Source organism: Equus caballus, chromosome 4 (assembly GCF_041296265.1).
Source record: "Equus caballus isolate H_3958 breed thoroughbred chromosome 4, TB-T2T, whole genome shotgun sequence".
Lineage (NCBI taxonomy): Eukaryota > Metazoa > Chordata > Mammalia > Perissodactyla > Equidae > Equus > Equus caballus.
Genome location: NC_091687.1, coordinates 81,300,446 through 81,315,183, shown reverse-complemented (window position 1 = coordinate 81,315,183; position 14,738 = coordinate 81,300,446). Strand labels below are relative to the sequence as shown.

Genomic DNA, 14,738 nt, shown 5'->3' with positions numbered 1-14,738 from the left:
AAGAATCACATATAAAAACAACTGATTTTAACTCTACTACCTTTTTTTCTAATGACAAGCAAAACCTGGTAATATACTTAAATTATGATAGTTAGTAGCTGTGGAGTTGCAGTTGCCAAGATATTTCCAAAAATGACCATTTAAAGCAGTGGCACTTTTATCTTTAAATGATATGAACTTTTCTATTGAAGTCTCTGCCTAAATTGCCACTGCTGGCAGAAAGCTGCTGCCTTCACTGAGTTAGACTAGATTTAAAGGTGACTCACAATCAATGGGTTCTTTGAGTTTGTGCATGTTACAGGATTCTCCCAAATGTGTATTATGAACGTGGCACATCCCAGATTTTGGAATGGAAGGAAGCCTAAGAAAAAAGGGCAACAGTCAGCCATGTCGTCCTGTTCAAGCATGCATGTGTTTTATTTAAGTATTCTCCAAAGGTCTATTTTTTCCAGCATAATGCAGATATTATGCTATCCTTTGAAATAAGATATATGAATTTCAAACAAAATTGTCAAAAACAATGACCTTGGTTACTCCATATGGTACACAGAAATAATTACATTTCACTTACGATACGGATGCACTTAACACAGTCATCAATAGTCATTCACCACCAACACAGTATATTTTTAAATCACCTAAAACACCAAAAAGTTTTTTTTTTCTTTTCCAAAAGTCTAAAGAAATTAAGAGTTTTGGATAAATGATAAGTTGAAAAGGATGTGGAATTGTCAACCGAAATAATCTAACTGCGTTTTTTAAAATGTAATATTAAGAACATGAAAATAGAACTTCTTGTTGGGAATCAAAAGACCTAAGTATTCCTGATTGTGGTTTCCTTAGTCTACTTTATAAAAAGTTTTTCAACAAATGCCATCAAAGAAGTTTCACTATATATTTGCTCTAGAAGCGTAAAGTGACATGAGGCAGGTGTTAATATAATTAACATTCACGATCCAGGAAGATTAGTAGTTTGTTAAAAGATATACTAGGAATAAAGCCAGTTCTTCCCAAGAGATAGTAGTTTATCTTACTTTCACTCAGCAAATGTTTATTAAGATCTATACTGTGTGCACAGCATTGTTCCAGAAGCTATTCTAGAAATGGGAAGCAAGAATTTCCGGCTTTATTTGAAAATGGTTGGATTAATTTTTTTATGATAAATTATGATAAGTATTTTAAAATCTCTATAGTAGAGGGATAATTATTAACTCTTTCCATGTATGGAAGCTAAACTTTATTCCTTACAGTGGTGGTTTGGAATGAACAAAACTTTTCATTTGACATAAAACTTTTTTACACTGTCACGTGCAGACACGTCTGCTGATATATTTTAATGGTGAAAAGGTATCAAGACTTTTCACTTAAATGTACATAGAGATCAATTTTGCATCATCAAACTCCTGTCCTCCTGATATAGTGGAGAAAATTGCTCCTTGCTCTCTGAGATAAATTTGTGCTGCCTTCCTTGATGGCGTAGAAAGCGTGCTTTCATCAAATATTGCTACATAAAGCACTCCAGTTTATCTCTGCATTTCAATTCACATTAGTTATTCTCAAAATGTATTTGAGATCTAAAGCAAAATAAATAATACATCAAGTGAGATTCTGGGATCACTGATCCTGTGATATTAGTCCCAGCCAACTCTTTTCATGATGCATACAGTGATATATCCAGCATCTGGGCTTTTCCATAACAGCAAGCAGGTTAGAGATAATTCATAGATGTCAACTCCTTTTTCCTAACTTTTGACAAGGGGATTGATGATGATAATCTGTTTATAAGATAATTTGCTGGAGAATACAAAAGTAGGAAAGTCATTTGAACTACAAAATGTTAGTCCAGTTGATGACGATAAACCCAATAGAAAGGTGCTATAGAAGAAATACAGGAACAAAGAATGCAGTGTCACAGCAATACAGTGGACCAAAGAATATTACTGAAAAACATTTATGGCACAAGAGTTTTGGATTAAAAAGTTATCTAAAACCTGGCCACAGCAGAAGTTTTTCTACAGAGTGGCTCTTACTGTATCTATGAACATCTGGGAAGTACAACAACGAAAAATTCTGATCCCTGATACAACAGGTATACAATGAATTATTGCAGTTGTAACAGTATCTGGGTGCAAGGTAAAATGACAACTAATACTGAACTATCCGAACACTTTAGATTTACTAATGAGCATCCCCATGAGAAACACTGCAGTTCTAAAAGGAGTTTATTTGCACAGCCCACCATGGAACATGAACAATCAGCTTGTTGTAAGTGCACAGAAATTCTCCCTTTCTACAATTACAGTTTATCATGCCTATTCTGAAGACAACATAAGGAAACTGAGATCACTGCTCCAAAGAATTCTAGCATGCATTATGATGGTTTCCTTCAGTCAATACAAATGTGTTGTATGAGTTTTTTTTCAATATGTAATAATCTTCATCATAGCCAATGTTCATGGTTTTAACAGGAAAAATTTTTATCAAAATGTTTTCCATATTTTTTTTTGTTTTGCATTCAACTGGAACACTGTGTTCAAAGATTTATTTTATATATTTTATTAAAAAAGAGTTCTGGTCATAAGAAGCATCAATAGGAGGCATTTCATTGTGCTCATTCACAAAGTCAAAGGGCCACAGACTATTCCTCTGTATAACAGGTCAAACTCTGTCTAGAAATGCCATTTGGTGGTTTTATTTCCATCCTCAAGTTTGGAAGCGTTGTTTTGTGTCACTACCAACCTTCTTGCTTTGCCATTTTCATCTGCAAAAGGTTTATTGTTTCTTCCTTCTTCCACATTGAGATTCTTTCCACATCCAGGGCTCAAATTCTCAGACCTGATTCCCATTGTCTTACAAAGCAGACACTCGGACAATATTTCCTCCTGAGTACTCAGGGGACTCTGGCCTGTCGTCTCCTTCGGGGGTGGTGACTGGTGGTGTTGGGATGCTTATTATTGCTGTAGTCACATAAGGTTGTTCACAGTTTAGTTTAACACACTCTTCCATTTTGGCATTTAAACTGGATCGGCTGATGAGGAAAAAATAGATTGAAGAAATTAAGTTATTTACTTAGAAATTTTTTTCCCTACAACTGAGGAATATGTTTTCATGTTTATAAGTAACAATTTAAATGTCTAAGAATGATCACCATGATTTAAAAAAAAAATGAAGCACCAAACCTTAATATATGTTAAAGCAGATGCCATTCAGGTCATTAACATTAAATAAATGTCTAAAAGTCAGTTTAATTTGGTCCGATCGTTTTTCTCAATGTGTTTTCTATAAAAATGCAAGGAAGGGGATCAGGCAAGTTTTGGAAAACCTGGGTTGAATAAAGTAAAATAGGTTTCTTTAAGGCAGGACCTCTGAGAGGTTTGTTACTGTTATAAAATGGATAGACCGTGTAGATATACCTCAGTTCTTTTGACCACAGAATCATTTTACCATCTTGTCCCCGGGATACACAATGCAATTAAAGCTCTCAACTTAGTGAAGGCCAAATGCTAAGAACCCAAAAAAGTTAGCGTTTACTAATACTTCAAGGTTTTCCCAAGTGGTCTTCTTGCTCGAGTTTTATTTTCTTTGTAGGGAGGGGGTAAAAGGGAAAAGGTCAACGAGGGTATCAATAGGAGCTTAAAACTAATAACTAACTTTATTTTCATGAAAATCGTAATTAAAATGTTTATGTCCTAGGATTTTCTGTCTAAATACTTCTCCATTTTCTACTTCGGTTTGGAATGGATGTAAAACAACAAAGAGGTACAATATCTTAGAGACAGAAATCTTCCATTGCTCCAAAATTTAATATTCTGGTCCCAGAGATATCCGATTTATGTAAATCAACATAGCCTGCATTCAGAATTGCATCCAGGTTTTCCGCAAAGATTGATGAATGTGAACAAAGAAGCAGCTCTGAATTAATGGATTGTTAATGTAAAAATATTTCTATTTAATTTGAGGAACAAAGCAAAATTATTTTGGCAGAAATAATCTTTTTAATGACTTGTATAGTTTAAAGTACTACTTTTTCTTACAAATATGTGTTTGTGGTCAAAACAAATAGCAAATAAAGGGAAGCAAAGGAAAAATATCAACAGAAGAATTTCACCGAAATTGTCCATAAACCAAGCAAAGGTGGATGATTTTAGCATTTCACTTATTTTTTTTGCACTGGATTGATTTTTGTGTTTGTTGTGGCCAAAATACCTTTATGATCAAAACTGTGCATTATTTCAAGAGATTTGAGTAGGCATAGTTTTATTTTTCACTGTTACACTGAATATGTTGATATATTTTTAGGTGCTGTTGAGTACTGTTCAATCATATCAATGTCAATCTAATTTGTCTCATTTAGTAGTGTTGACTATCATTTCAGGCTACTTGCGTTTACATAAGGGGCACTTGAGTAGAGATGTGTCTGCTCAAATAAGAAAAAGTTGTGGTGTTGAAGAGAGAGAAATCTATTTGTGTGTGCCTGACCATCTTATCATCTTTCTACTCTTTTAATACTGATACAACTCCTGCTTTTGACTATTAATGAATGTGACAGTAGATCCATTTTCCTACTTGCTACAGATCAGTTTTGTCTCATTCTAAACCCTAGGAGCTAGGATTTACACACCACAGAGGTAGAGACATGAGTGCAGGTGGAGGTATGCTCTGGGAGCCAGCAGAGGCGTGTGCACACACACGGATTAACCTCAGGTACCTGTTAGATAGTGGGGTTCTCTCCACACATCTGATCTGAATTGTACTGAGTTCTTGCACACTGCCTCGGTGGCTTCCTGATACATTGGCATTTGGGATGCGGAAGGTTTTTTTGTGTCGTCGTGAACAGCAAGTGCTGGTGACTCCTTGTTGTGAAGAGAGAGAGGGGCTGTGACTTGCAGGACGATTAACAGTTGCAACTTCCATGCAGCTTTCTTCAAAGACTTGTTCATCCACAAACTCGTGATTCTGTTCCACAGTTGTAAGAAAATGTGAAGAAAGCACAGAAACACTTATTAACTTTTAAAAAGGAAATGAAAAGCTTTATTGTTAGAACTCAAATGTGCCCACACACATTTAGACTATCTAATGGGTAACTACTACCATTTTCATAGTGATTGGAATATCAAAGCCACCTCTTGTTGGCATCTCTGTGAAAATAAAATCTGTTTAGGTAGATCTCTACACTGATGTACACAGGCTGATTTAACATCCATTTATAGACTAACTTTATCTTGAAATATCATTTATTAATTTACACATAAAATCTAGGAGTTATATGCTAATGAAAAAAAAACCCCTTAAAAATGAATATAGATAATACCCACAGGGAATGTGTAAATCCACATTTACTTTATTTTTTTAAACAGATTTAAGTTATAGAAAAGGGACTATTTTAATAGAATGCCTTAAGTTAGATTGTCTGTTATATATTAGCAAATATTTTCACATGGGATTCAAAACATTTTTTAATTAGAAAATGAGATATCTAAGACACTTCCCATTTCTTTAGGTGCTCCTATAAAATTCCCAGGAGATAGAAAAATATGGTGTATTTTAAATAAGTAAAATACATTTGTCTACAAAACGTATCTCCTTATGTTTGACCCAGAAGGGATCAGCACTGAACTTCTGAGGTTTCCTTCCTCATCTTTGTGATAGATCACGGACTGTACTCATGATCCCAGGCTGTATTCAGAGTTCTTTTAGCCCAGAAGCAAACAGTGATGGACATCATTTCACATGCCACACCTTAGAGAAACAGAATGTAAATTTTGCTTTTAATATAGTTAATAAAGAATTGCCTCCTAAAATGCCTATGCAAGACTTTTACCTCAGAAACATAAGGGAAAACATTTTTGATCTGAACAATTAGAGAATGACTTGAATTACGATTTGTGTGTGGGTGTCAGGGTGGGGGTGGCGATAGTCTTATAATGGAAGGCTTTGCACATGCCCAACTCCACTTAACCATGTCTCATCCTAAAATATTAGTAAAACAGTTGAAGCAATTCACTGGTTAATAGGAAATAGATTGTTTCAGCTATTCATTTTGTCATTTCTTTGCTGAGACAAGCATTTTGAAATAAATGAAACTTAACATTCCACTGTTTAAAAGTCCAGAGAATAATATGATGAGATAAGACAGAATTTCATGTAAAATATTAAATTTTATAGAAAAAATATAGCTCACAAAGGATTCACAATCCGTTTTCTTCTTTTATAATGCACATTTCACATACATAATACAAGTTATAATGCATGAAATTCTAGTTTATCTCATCAGTGATTGGAAGTGAAGAAGTCGTTCTGTTGCTGGTTACCATATATTTTTGTAGGTAGCTCAATTTAAACTATATTAATCGGTGTTAAATAATTTTTGATTTAAAAAAAGGCCTAAATGGGAAACAGTAAAAAGGTGAAAAGGAAAGAGAAAGACAAGGATAAATGAATTCGAATATTAATGTTATCATTTAACTTTCTGAGTTATCCTAAGTTACGACTTTATCTTATGTTATAGATCTTTATTTAAAAATGCAAATATAATCACATAACTACCATGTTTAAATCCCCCAAATAATCTTCCATTTATTATAAGGTAGAGATCAAAATTTTTGACGTGTCTCCAAAACCTCGTATTATCTGGCCACTGCTTTCCTCTCCGCCTCCTCGTGTGCTATGCTACACTCTCTCATTCTGACCACCCTCAAATTCTTTCACTGCCTCTGAGGCCAACTTCCAGGCTTCCTCAGGAGCTTACATCACCTTTTAGTTCCTTCATTTCTTTGCCTACCTAGCTCCTGGTCATCCTGTGGGTCTCAGTTCAAGTTCCTCCAGGAAGCCTTGCCTGATCCTGTACCCTCCTGGCTCCACCATCCTTGCCCTGCTCCACTGTGGCCCCATTACTGTTTCTTCCTCTGCCCATTAACCTTCTCCAGTAACGTCCGTGTGTTTTGTCCCATATATGGAGGCTCCACTGGGGTAGAGGCCACACCTGATTTCATGGTGTATCTTTGGTTTGGCTCACTGTCTGGCACATAGTAGGCAAGCAGTACATATTTGTTGAATGACTATACAGGTAAATGAATAAATAAGTGGGCAATATGTTGTGTTTAATCAGCATTTTAAGAATCATGGGGAAAATGATATTTTATAGGACTTGCAGTCGGCTGTAACAAAACAACTTTCCATCTGCATTAAAATGATTTTTTAAAACAACCCATCAACTGGGAGAAAATATTTGCAAATCATATCCGATAAGGGGTTAATCTCCATAATAGATAAAGAATTCACACAAATGAACTACAAAAAACCAAACAACCCAATCAAAAAGTGGGCGGAAGATATGAACAGGCATTTTTCCAAAGAAGATATACAGAAGGCCAATGGACACATGAAAAGATGCTCAACATCACTAATCAGGGAAATGCAAATCAAAACTACACTTAGATATCACCTTATGCCCCTTAGAATGACTGTAATCACCAAGACAAAGAACAACAACTGTTGGAGAGGTTGTGGAGAAAAGGGAACCCTCATCCACTGCTGGTGGGAACGCAAACTGGTGCAGCCACTCTGGAAAACAGTATGGAGATTTCTCAAAAAATTAAAAATAGAAATACCATATGACCCAGCTATCTCACTACTGGGTATTTACCCAAAGAACTTGAAATCAACAATTCAAAGAGACGTATGCACCCCTATGTTCACTGCAGCGTTATTCACATTAGCCTAGACGTGGAAGCAACCCAAGTGCCCATCAACTGATGATTGGATAAAGAAGATGTGGTATGTATATACAATGGAATACTACTCAGCCATAAAAAATGGTGAAATTGTCCCATTCGCAACCACATGGATGGACCTTGAGGGCATCACGTTAAGTGAAATAAGCCAGACAGAGACAGACAAACACCACATGATTTCACTCATGTGGAATATAAACAAAGATACTGACAAAGAGAACAAATTAGTGGTTACTGGGGGAAGCAGGGTGCAGGGTGGGCACAAGGTGTGAAGGGGCATATGTATACGGTATATGAAAAATAATAATGTACAACTGAAATCTCACTATGTTATAAGCTATTATAACCATGATAAAAAAAAGATTTTTTAGACTAGAGTTATGGGATAACCACTAAAGACAAAAACATTTTAAGTAAGTCTCTAAAATACTTTCCAAGTTGAAATGTCACTACAATTTTTCAAAGTAATTTCAAATATTGTGGGTTTTTGTTTTTAGTATATTTTCCAGTAACACAGACAGTGAAATCATGCTTGGAAGCATTAAGTATTCACAAAAGCAGAAGGCATTATGGTCTGAGTACAGGGGCGGCCAGTCCTGCCATTGCCTTACCGTGGTTTTTTCCAGGCAGTGAAGCAGGTGGTGGTGCTGGGTTTCAAAGCTGGAGCCCGACTTGCTAAAAAAGGCCTGCTCATCCTCGGAGGACTGTTAGCACAGAGAAGACAGAAGGGCTTTCTATTTTATTTGCAAACAATGAGAACCTCGGCTACACATTTCCGCGGAGGGATCTGGCCTATTTCTTGAGATCAAAGGGCAGCATTTTATTTTTTTAACTTAACAGGGACAAACGTGCAGTTCCTTTTAAGTTTGATAATTAGCATTCACATTTTCGTGAAATTGGTGGTCTGGTCTTTTGGACTTGCCTGCCTGAATTGAAAATTTAAATCTCTTTTAATCATTCAACTATCAACTACCTTTGAAAGCCTGGAAGCCATTACTTTTGGATAGTAAAATTTAATCTAGTACTTAAAGAATCCTGAAACCACTATCCTGCTCACCTACATGAAAGCTATTTTGTACGTAAAGATGACTGGAATCCTAAATATTCAAGGAAAGTTTTGACATAAAAGTAAAGTTTCTCAAATTATATTTCATACCATGTGATCTTTATAACACTGAATGGTGTTTCTTCTCCATTAAGAAATAAAACAAGACATCATATAACCCACTACCCGCACCCAAATGAACTTTAAGGAAGATTTAAGTAATTTTGAAGTAAAAAATAATTAGGTATTTGAATTACTGAGAATTTTTGACCTTTCCCATGTAAAAAGGGTTCTGGACCCAATTCCAAAGTGGGGAGAGGTTTCCCCCATGCCATCAAGAAATGCTCTGGACACCAGCTGGATGTCTTATCATATAACTCAATTCTGACACTATCTACCTGGAGATAGTATAATATTCCATAGGTTAAGGGCTCAGTCCTATGAGAGTCCCTCCCACCCACCAGCTTCAGATACCAGTCACAAGCCCAGGTTGTTACCCGTACTTCTGACAGATTGGGTATAAATCAGAGGTTCCCACAACCCTCTCCTTGAGTTTGACTGATTTGCTGGAGCAGCTCACAGAACTCAGAAACATATTACTTACTAGATTACTGGTTTATTATGACAGGCTATAACTCAGGAACACCCTGATGGAAGAGATACATGGGGCAAGGTATGGGGAAGTGCATGCAGCTTCCATACCTTCTCCAAGTGGACCACTCTCCCCAAACCCCCACCCATTCACTAACCTGAAGGCTCTCCACCACCCTTTCCTTTTTGGGTTTTTATGGAGGCTTCATTTTGTAGACATGATTGATCAAATCATTGGCCAATGGTGATAGAACTCAATCTCCAGACCCCTTCCCCTTCCAGGAGGTTGGGAGGTGGGACTGAAAGTTCCAACCCCTTAATCACATGGTTGATTCTTCTAGCAACCAGCTCCCATCCTTTGGGTTGGCCCAAAAGTCACCTCACTAACATAACAAAAGACTCCTCTATAGCTCTCATCTCTTAGGAAATTCCAAGAGTTTAGGAGCTCTTCCAGGAATGAGAACTAAATATATATTTCTTATTAAAAATCACAGTATCACACCATGTTTACATGAGACCCTGCAGAAATAGTGGCCAATCATGAATGACAGTCATGATTCACTGGCAATATTTCACAGCTTAGTTTCTAAACTGCTATAGCCAACAAGACTGTTTAGGGTGAGGTTATTAAAAAAATGACACTTTTGTGGTTTCAGTAGCCATCTTCATAATTACCCACAATAAAACTGTATGGTTAAATAGAACTAAATCAATATTACACCAATAAATTAAACATTAAAAACAGCGAAGTGCTCGACCATACCTGAAGCTGATTACTGAGTAAGCCGTTCCGTTTGCTCTGCATGTAAGCATTTGCACTTCCGCTTTTGGCTGCCCTGATCCTGGCAAGTCTGGCTTTCTACAGGAGAAGAAAAACGAATGTTCTGTTAATACTTATGAATTGTTTTCTTAAAAGAGTGAGCACACTCCTGTATAATCCTAATATCAGCATACATATTTTTTAAAGTACATCAGCTTTTCACATGAAACTACTGAAAATTAAATTTTCACCATTTGAGGGCTTTTAGTTACCATTTATCAGTAAGGTTGATTAACTGCTTTGCAGCTGGATTAAGCATTTAAGAACTGTAATTAAGTCTTTACAGTAAGATCAAGTTATTTCACTATCATTTCTATCAATTGTGTTAAGAGAAAAATAGTGATATAACTTTACTTACATTTTCACTTACCCCAATCTGAGTAATTTAATAAAATGAAGACCCAGCAAACAGTTACCAACTCCTTTTCGTTTAAACTAATGTCCTTTATAAAATTAGTAATTAAGTTCCAGGAGCCAATTGCCCTCCTTCCTTCCTTCCTTCACTTCCCTCTCTTCCTCCCTTCTTTCTTTTTTTAAAAAGATAGTATTCAGTTGTATCTGCACCCCCATATCAAATTTTATTTTTGTAATTACTTTGCTATATTGACCAATGTCGATCCCAGGCTGAACAATATGGGCTCTCTTAAAAAATCCCTAAGTTTATCCATTTTGTACTGGCACAGGTCCACACAACAGTACGCTCAACTGATTTCTATTTCGCTCTTGAATTTGTTGAAATGAAGAACACAGTGAGCCACTTCAGAGATATTTGTAACGTTATTTTTAATTTTTAAAGAATTTATGTATAGAGAATGTTCCTCAATTCAGAGGGTTTAGTGTGGTCACTTAAATTGTTCACAGTTACAGTGAGGTCACCCAAATGCTATTACTGAGTAAACTGACAGTTCAGCCATATTTCTGATATTCCATTCTACTTTAGAAGTGCTGGTGTCTCTCTGCCCTAAATTGTCATGAAGGGAGTCTGGTTTTCACCTCCTGGAGAGCACTATTTTGGTGACAACTCTATTTGTACCATGCATATCTAAGCAAGCGTATGTAAGGAAGCAACTGGGATGGCTTGGATAAGAACTTGCTCGTAAAATTACCCTACAAAGACTCCTTTCCCTTTCTAAACAACCCAGATAAATACTATCTTTAGTCTCTAGTCCTGGAATGTTCTTCATAATAAAAATTTTTCAATTATCTTGACTTTCAAAATGGAAAATGAATATATATCAGACAAAATTTCAATACTACAAATGCACGTGAAAAACAAGGAAGTCTCTCTGGACGCTGGAGCTGCCCTACCCTTATGCTTCATTGGGAACCACTGTTAATATTTCCAGAGAATCTTGCCAGAAACTTTTGAGGCATATAAAAGCAAGTATATATATATATATATATATTCATATATATATACACATATATTTTTACTCAGTTGGGAGAATAGCCCTCACTCTTCTGCACTCAGCTGTTTTCATTTAATACAGTTTGGAACTCCCTCCATATCTACATATTTAGATCCACCTCATTTGTTTATGGGTATATAATGTACCACTCTATAAATGAAGCATTATTTATTTAGCCAGAGCACAATTATTATTATTATTATTATTATCATTACTATTATTTTGGTGAGGAAAATTGGCCTGGAGCTAACATCTGTGCCAACCTTCTTCTATTTTGAATGGCTTGATGAGTGGTGTAAGTTGGTGCCTTGGATCCGAACCCACCAACCTCATGCTGCACAAGCAAACTGTGCAAACTTAACTACTACACCACTGGGCCAGCCCCAACAATTAATTTTTTAAAGCAACTACAATTAATTTCTTTAAAGCATCTTTTGCTACTACATACAAAGCTGCCTGCTTTTGGTATTGCATCAACATCACAATGAGCTTATCTTCAAGATAAATTTCTAGCAGCAGAATTATTCCTGGATCAAAGGGGGTGTGTGTGTGTATGTGTATGTGTGTGCTTTGCGGGACAGGTTTCACCAAACTTCCTTCCAAAGTAGTTGTGCCAAGATGCCCTTTCACCCACAGCATTTGAGAGGAGCACAGAGACATCGGAAGCTCTCAAAATAGCATTCAGATATCATCTGGTTTCAACTCCACCCCTCCTCTCTTCCTCCGAGAATTTCCTCTTCCTGTGTGCTGATTCCAGGTTAAAATAATACTTTGTACAGAGATCATATTTATAAGTGATGGGAAAAATAGACAAATTTCACTCTTTGTTGGCAGGATAATGTGTAGATCACTCAAAATACTGAGATGATACAAGAGAGTGAAGTTGGAAGGTAGAAAATTTTCAACTTCAAAAGCTCTCTGTACAGCCAAGATTTCAGGCCAGACTCAATAAAACAATGGCAAGTGACAAGCACATTTGGAAATGACTTAGAATTGACGTAATAATCCAGAAATAAGTAATTTAAATATACAGTTGGTTTCCAGAAAGAGGTTACTGTGAAAGTTCAGTCCTAAAGTCTCATTGGTCTCCTGGAACATTCAATGCCTTTTTTGGTTCCCTTCCTCTCCCAACTTTCCCCTCCAGTCTCCTCTACCTTTTCCCTCTCTCCCTCTCTCTCTTTTTCTTTCTTTCTTTGCAACTCCTGCATGTAATTATATTGCCTATATCATAGTTACTTGTTTCACCTATGTCATTCTCCAAGCATTTAACAGCAATATCAGGAAACATTACTTTCTTTCATAAATGAGACATTTATATTAACCCAAAATACTGTCCAGCAAAGGAAAATGACATCTATGTACTTCCCATAATGGAAAGCCTACATATGGTGGCAGCCACCACCATAGAAGTAGTTCTAAGCTTAGAGAAAAAGCAGTTGTTTTAAAGACAGAATAGCCATTTTGCTGAGTCATGTACTGTGTTAGAAAAAGAACCTCCCATCTCAATTTCAATCTCCACTTTTCTTTCATTTTATTCCAATACAATACAAGTTAATTGGTTTAATTGGTCTTGTGGAACACCGCACCAAATGTCTGTTTAATGCTAGCCTTTATGACCTGTGATTACATCTTTGGTTCCAGTAGATAACTGAGGGAAATTCTTTTACAAAGATATTTTAGAAAATCAGTTTACTTCTGACCCACTCAGAACAACAATCTTAGCAACTCTGGCTGTGTAACTGGGAGGTTAAAAGAAAACTATCCACTATTAAGAAAACGTATTCCTTCTAGCCCCCCACCCACAGCCCTGTAGGAAATACAACTTCTTGGCATGGCCAAATACTAGTAAATATTATGGAAATTAGAGTAAGGTCTCAGTAAATACTTTATCTTAGTCATATAGAAAATGGGAGGTTTCTAAAATTTTAATTAAAAAATATTGCCAGTGTACAAAATAGCTTTGCAGTTATTTTCAAATTCTTCATCTGCCTTGAGAAATGCTGATGGTGTTGGGGAAAAATTGTTTGTCTCATAAGCCATTTTTCCTGTGCATCCCAATTCTCCATAAATTCATTTTTTTCCTTAACTCTCTAAACTTAGCAGGGTTTCTCAAAGTTGGTTCCAAGGAACTAATAAGTGTTAGGAGTAAAATCCAAGGCAATCAAATGAAACAAACAACTGGTTCTGTGGTCAAGAAAAGTTTGGGAAATGGTGAGTGGTTAAACAAGTTTCTTTGGCGTTGGATTCCTTACAACACATTATAGTGTAGATGTTCGTTGTGAAGATGAAAGAGGAATATAGTATGCAATTTTTCTCAAAGTAATTTGACATGGAACCCTTTTATTGTGGAACATTCAGAGACTAGTATACAGTGCTTTTTAGCAAGTAGATTGTTTTTTAATTGCAACAAATGACATTATATAAACTTTACAATGTATTCTCTGCAACAGAGGCTGAGGAGCCAATCAAAGAAAGATGTATAAGCCCCAAACCATTGAGATAATGATTTTCTTAAGTGAGATCCATCTCTAAATGAGGTATGAGGTAGATTGAGAGCAATTATTGGACCATCTAGCTACCAAATCACAAAATATTTGCAATACTTTTGAAAAATGAAGGTATGATAGGCACACTTAAAAGTGAGGTAGAGAAGACCTTTCTCCTTTGTAATATGAGGCAATTCCTTACTCCTCAAATATCAGCCCACATACCCCCTGTTCCACCTATTCTGGAAATTTTACTTACACTTGTTTCTTTCATTTAAGGTTTAGTAAAATGCCTTATGTGGAGGTAGCATATTAAGCTTTTAAAAATTTAAGGAACTTATTGGAATCTTTCCATTTGCAAAGGAAAATAGTTTCCCTAGAAATGAGACAAGTTCATGCCCAATAAAAATAAAAAGAGAGATGAAGGAAGGCAGTGGGCGATAGTGCAAGACTTGCAGCTCTATAGCTTGGTTACTCCTGGACGTGGCAGTGCTGGGTGGAAACAGTGCTGGGATTTGGTCAGTGGAAGGGACTCTGGAAGGGTCAGTGGAATGAGAAAGCAACCAGAGGACTCTAAGTGGGAAAAGGTGAAAACTAAAAGAGGATGTAGGAGGGTGCCAGAGACAAAATCATCCTTCCCCATATTGTTTTCAA

At 36.3% G+C, this 14,738-nt stretch overlaps 1 protein-coding gene across 1 annotated transcript in view; it reads right to left on the bottom strand.

The window, feature by feature from the left end:
* Window positions 1–393: 393 nt before the first annotated feature.
* The window catches only part of KCND2 (potassium voltage-gated channel subfamily D member 2), a 456,154-nt gene continuing 441,809 nt past the window's right edge, over window positions 394–14,738 (bottom strand). Inside the window, exons 3-6 of the mRNA XM_001501999.5 lie at window positions 10,133–10,228; window positions 8,345–8,437; window positions 4,709–4,956; window positions 394–3,028 (exon numbers count right to left, since the gene is read on the bottom strand). Coding sequence (XP_001502049.2) covers window positions 2,851–3,028; window positions 4,709–4,956; window positions 8,345–8,437; window positions 10,133–10,228 — 615 coding nt within the window. The 3' untranslated portion in view covers window positions 394–2,850. The remainder of the gene's footprint in view (window positions 3,029–4,708; window positions 4,957–8,344; window positions 8,438–10,132; window positions 10,229–14,738) is intronic.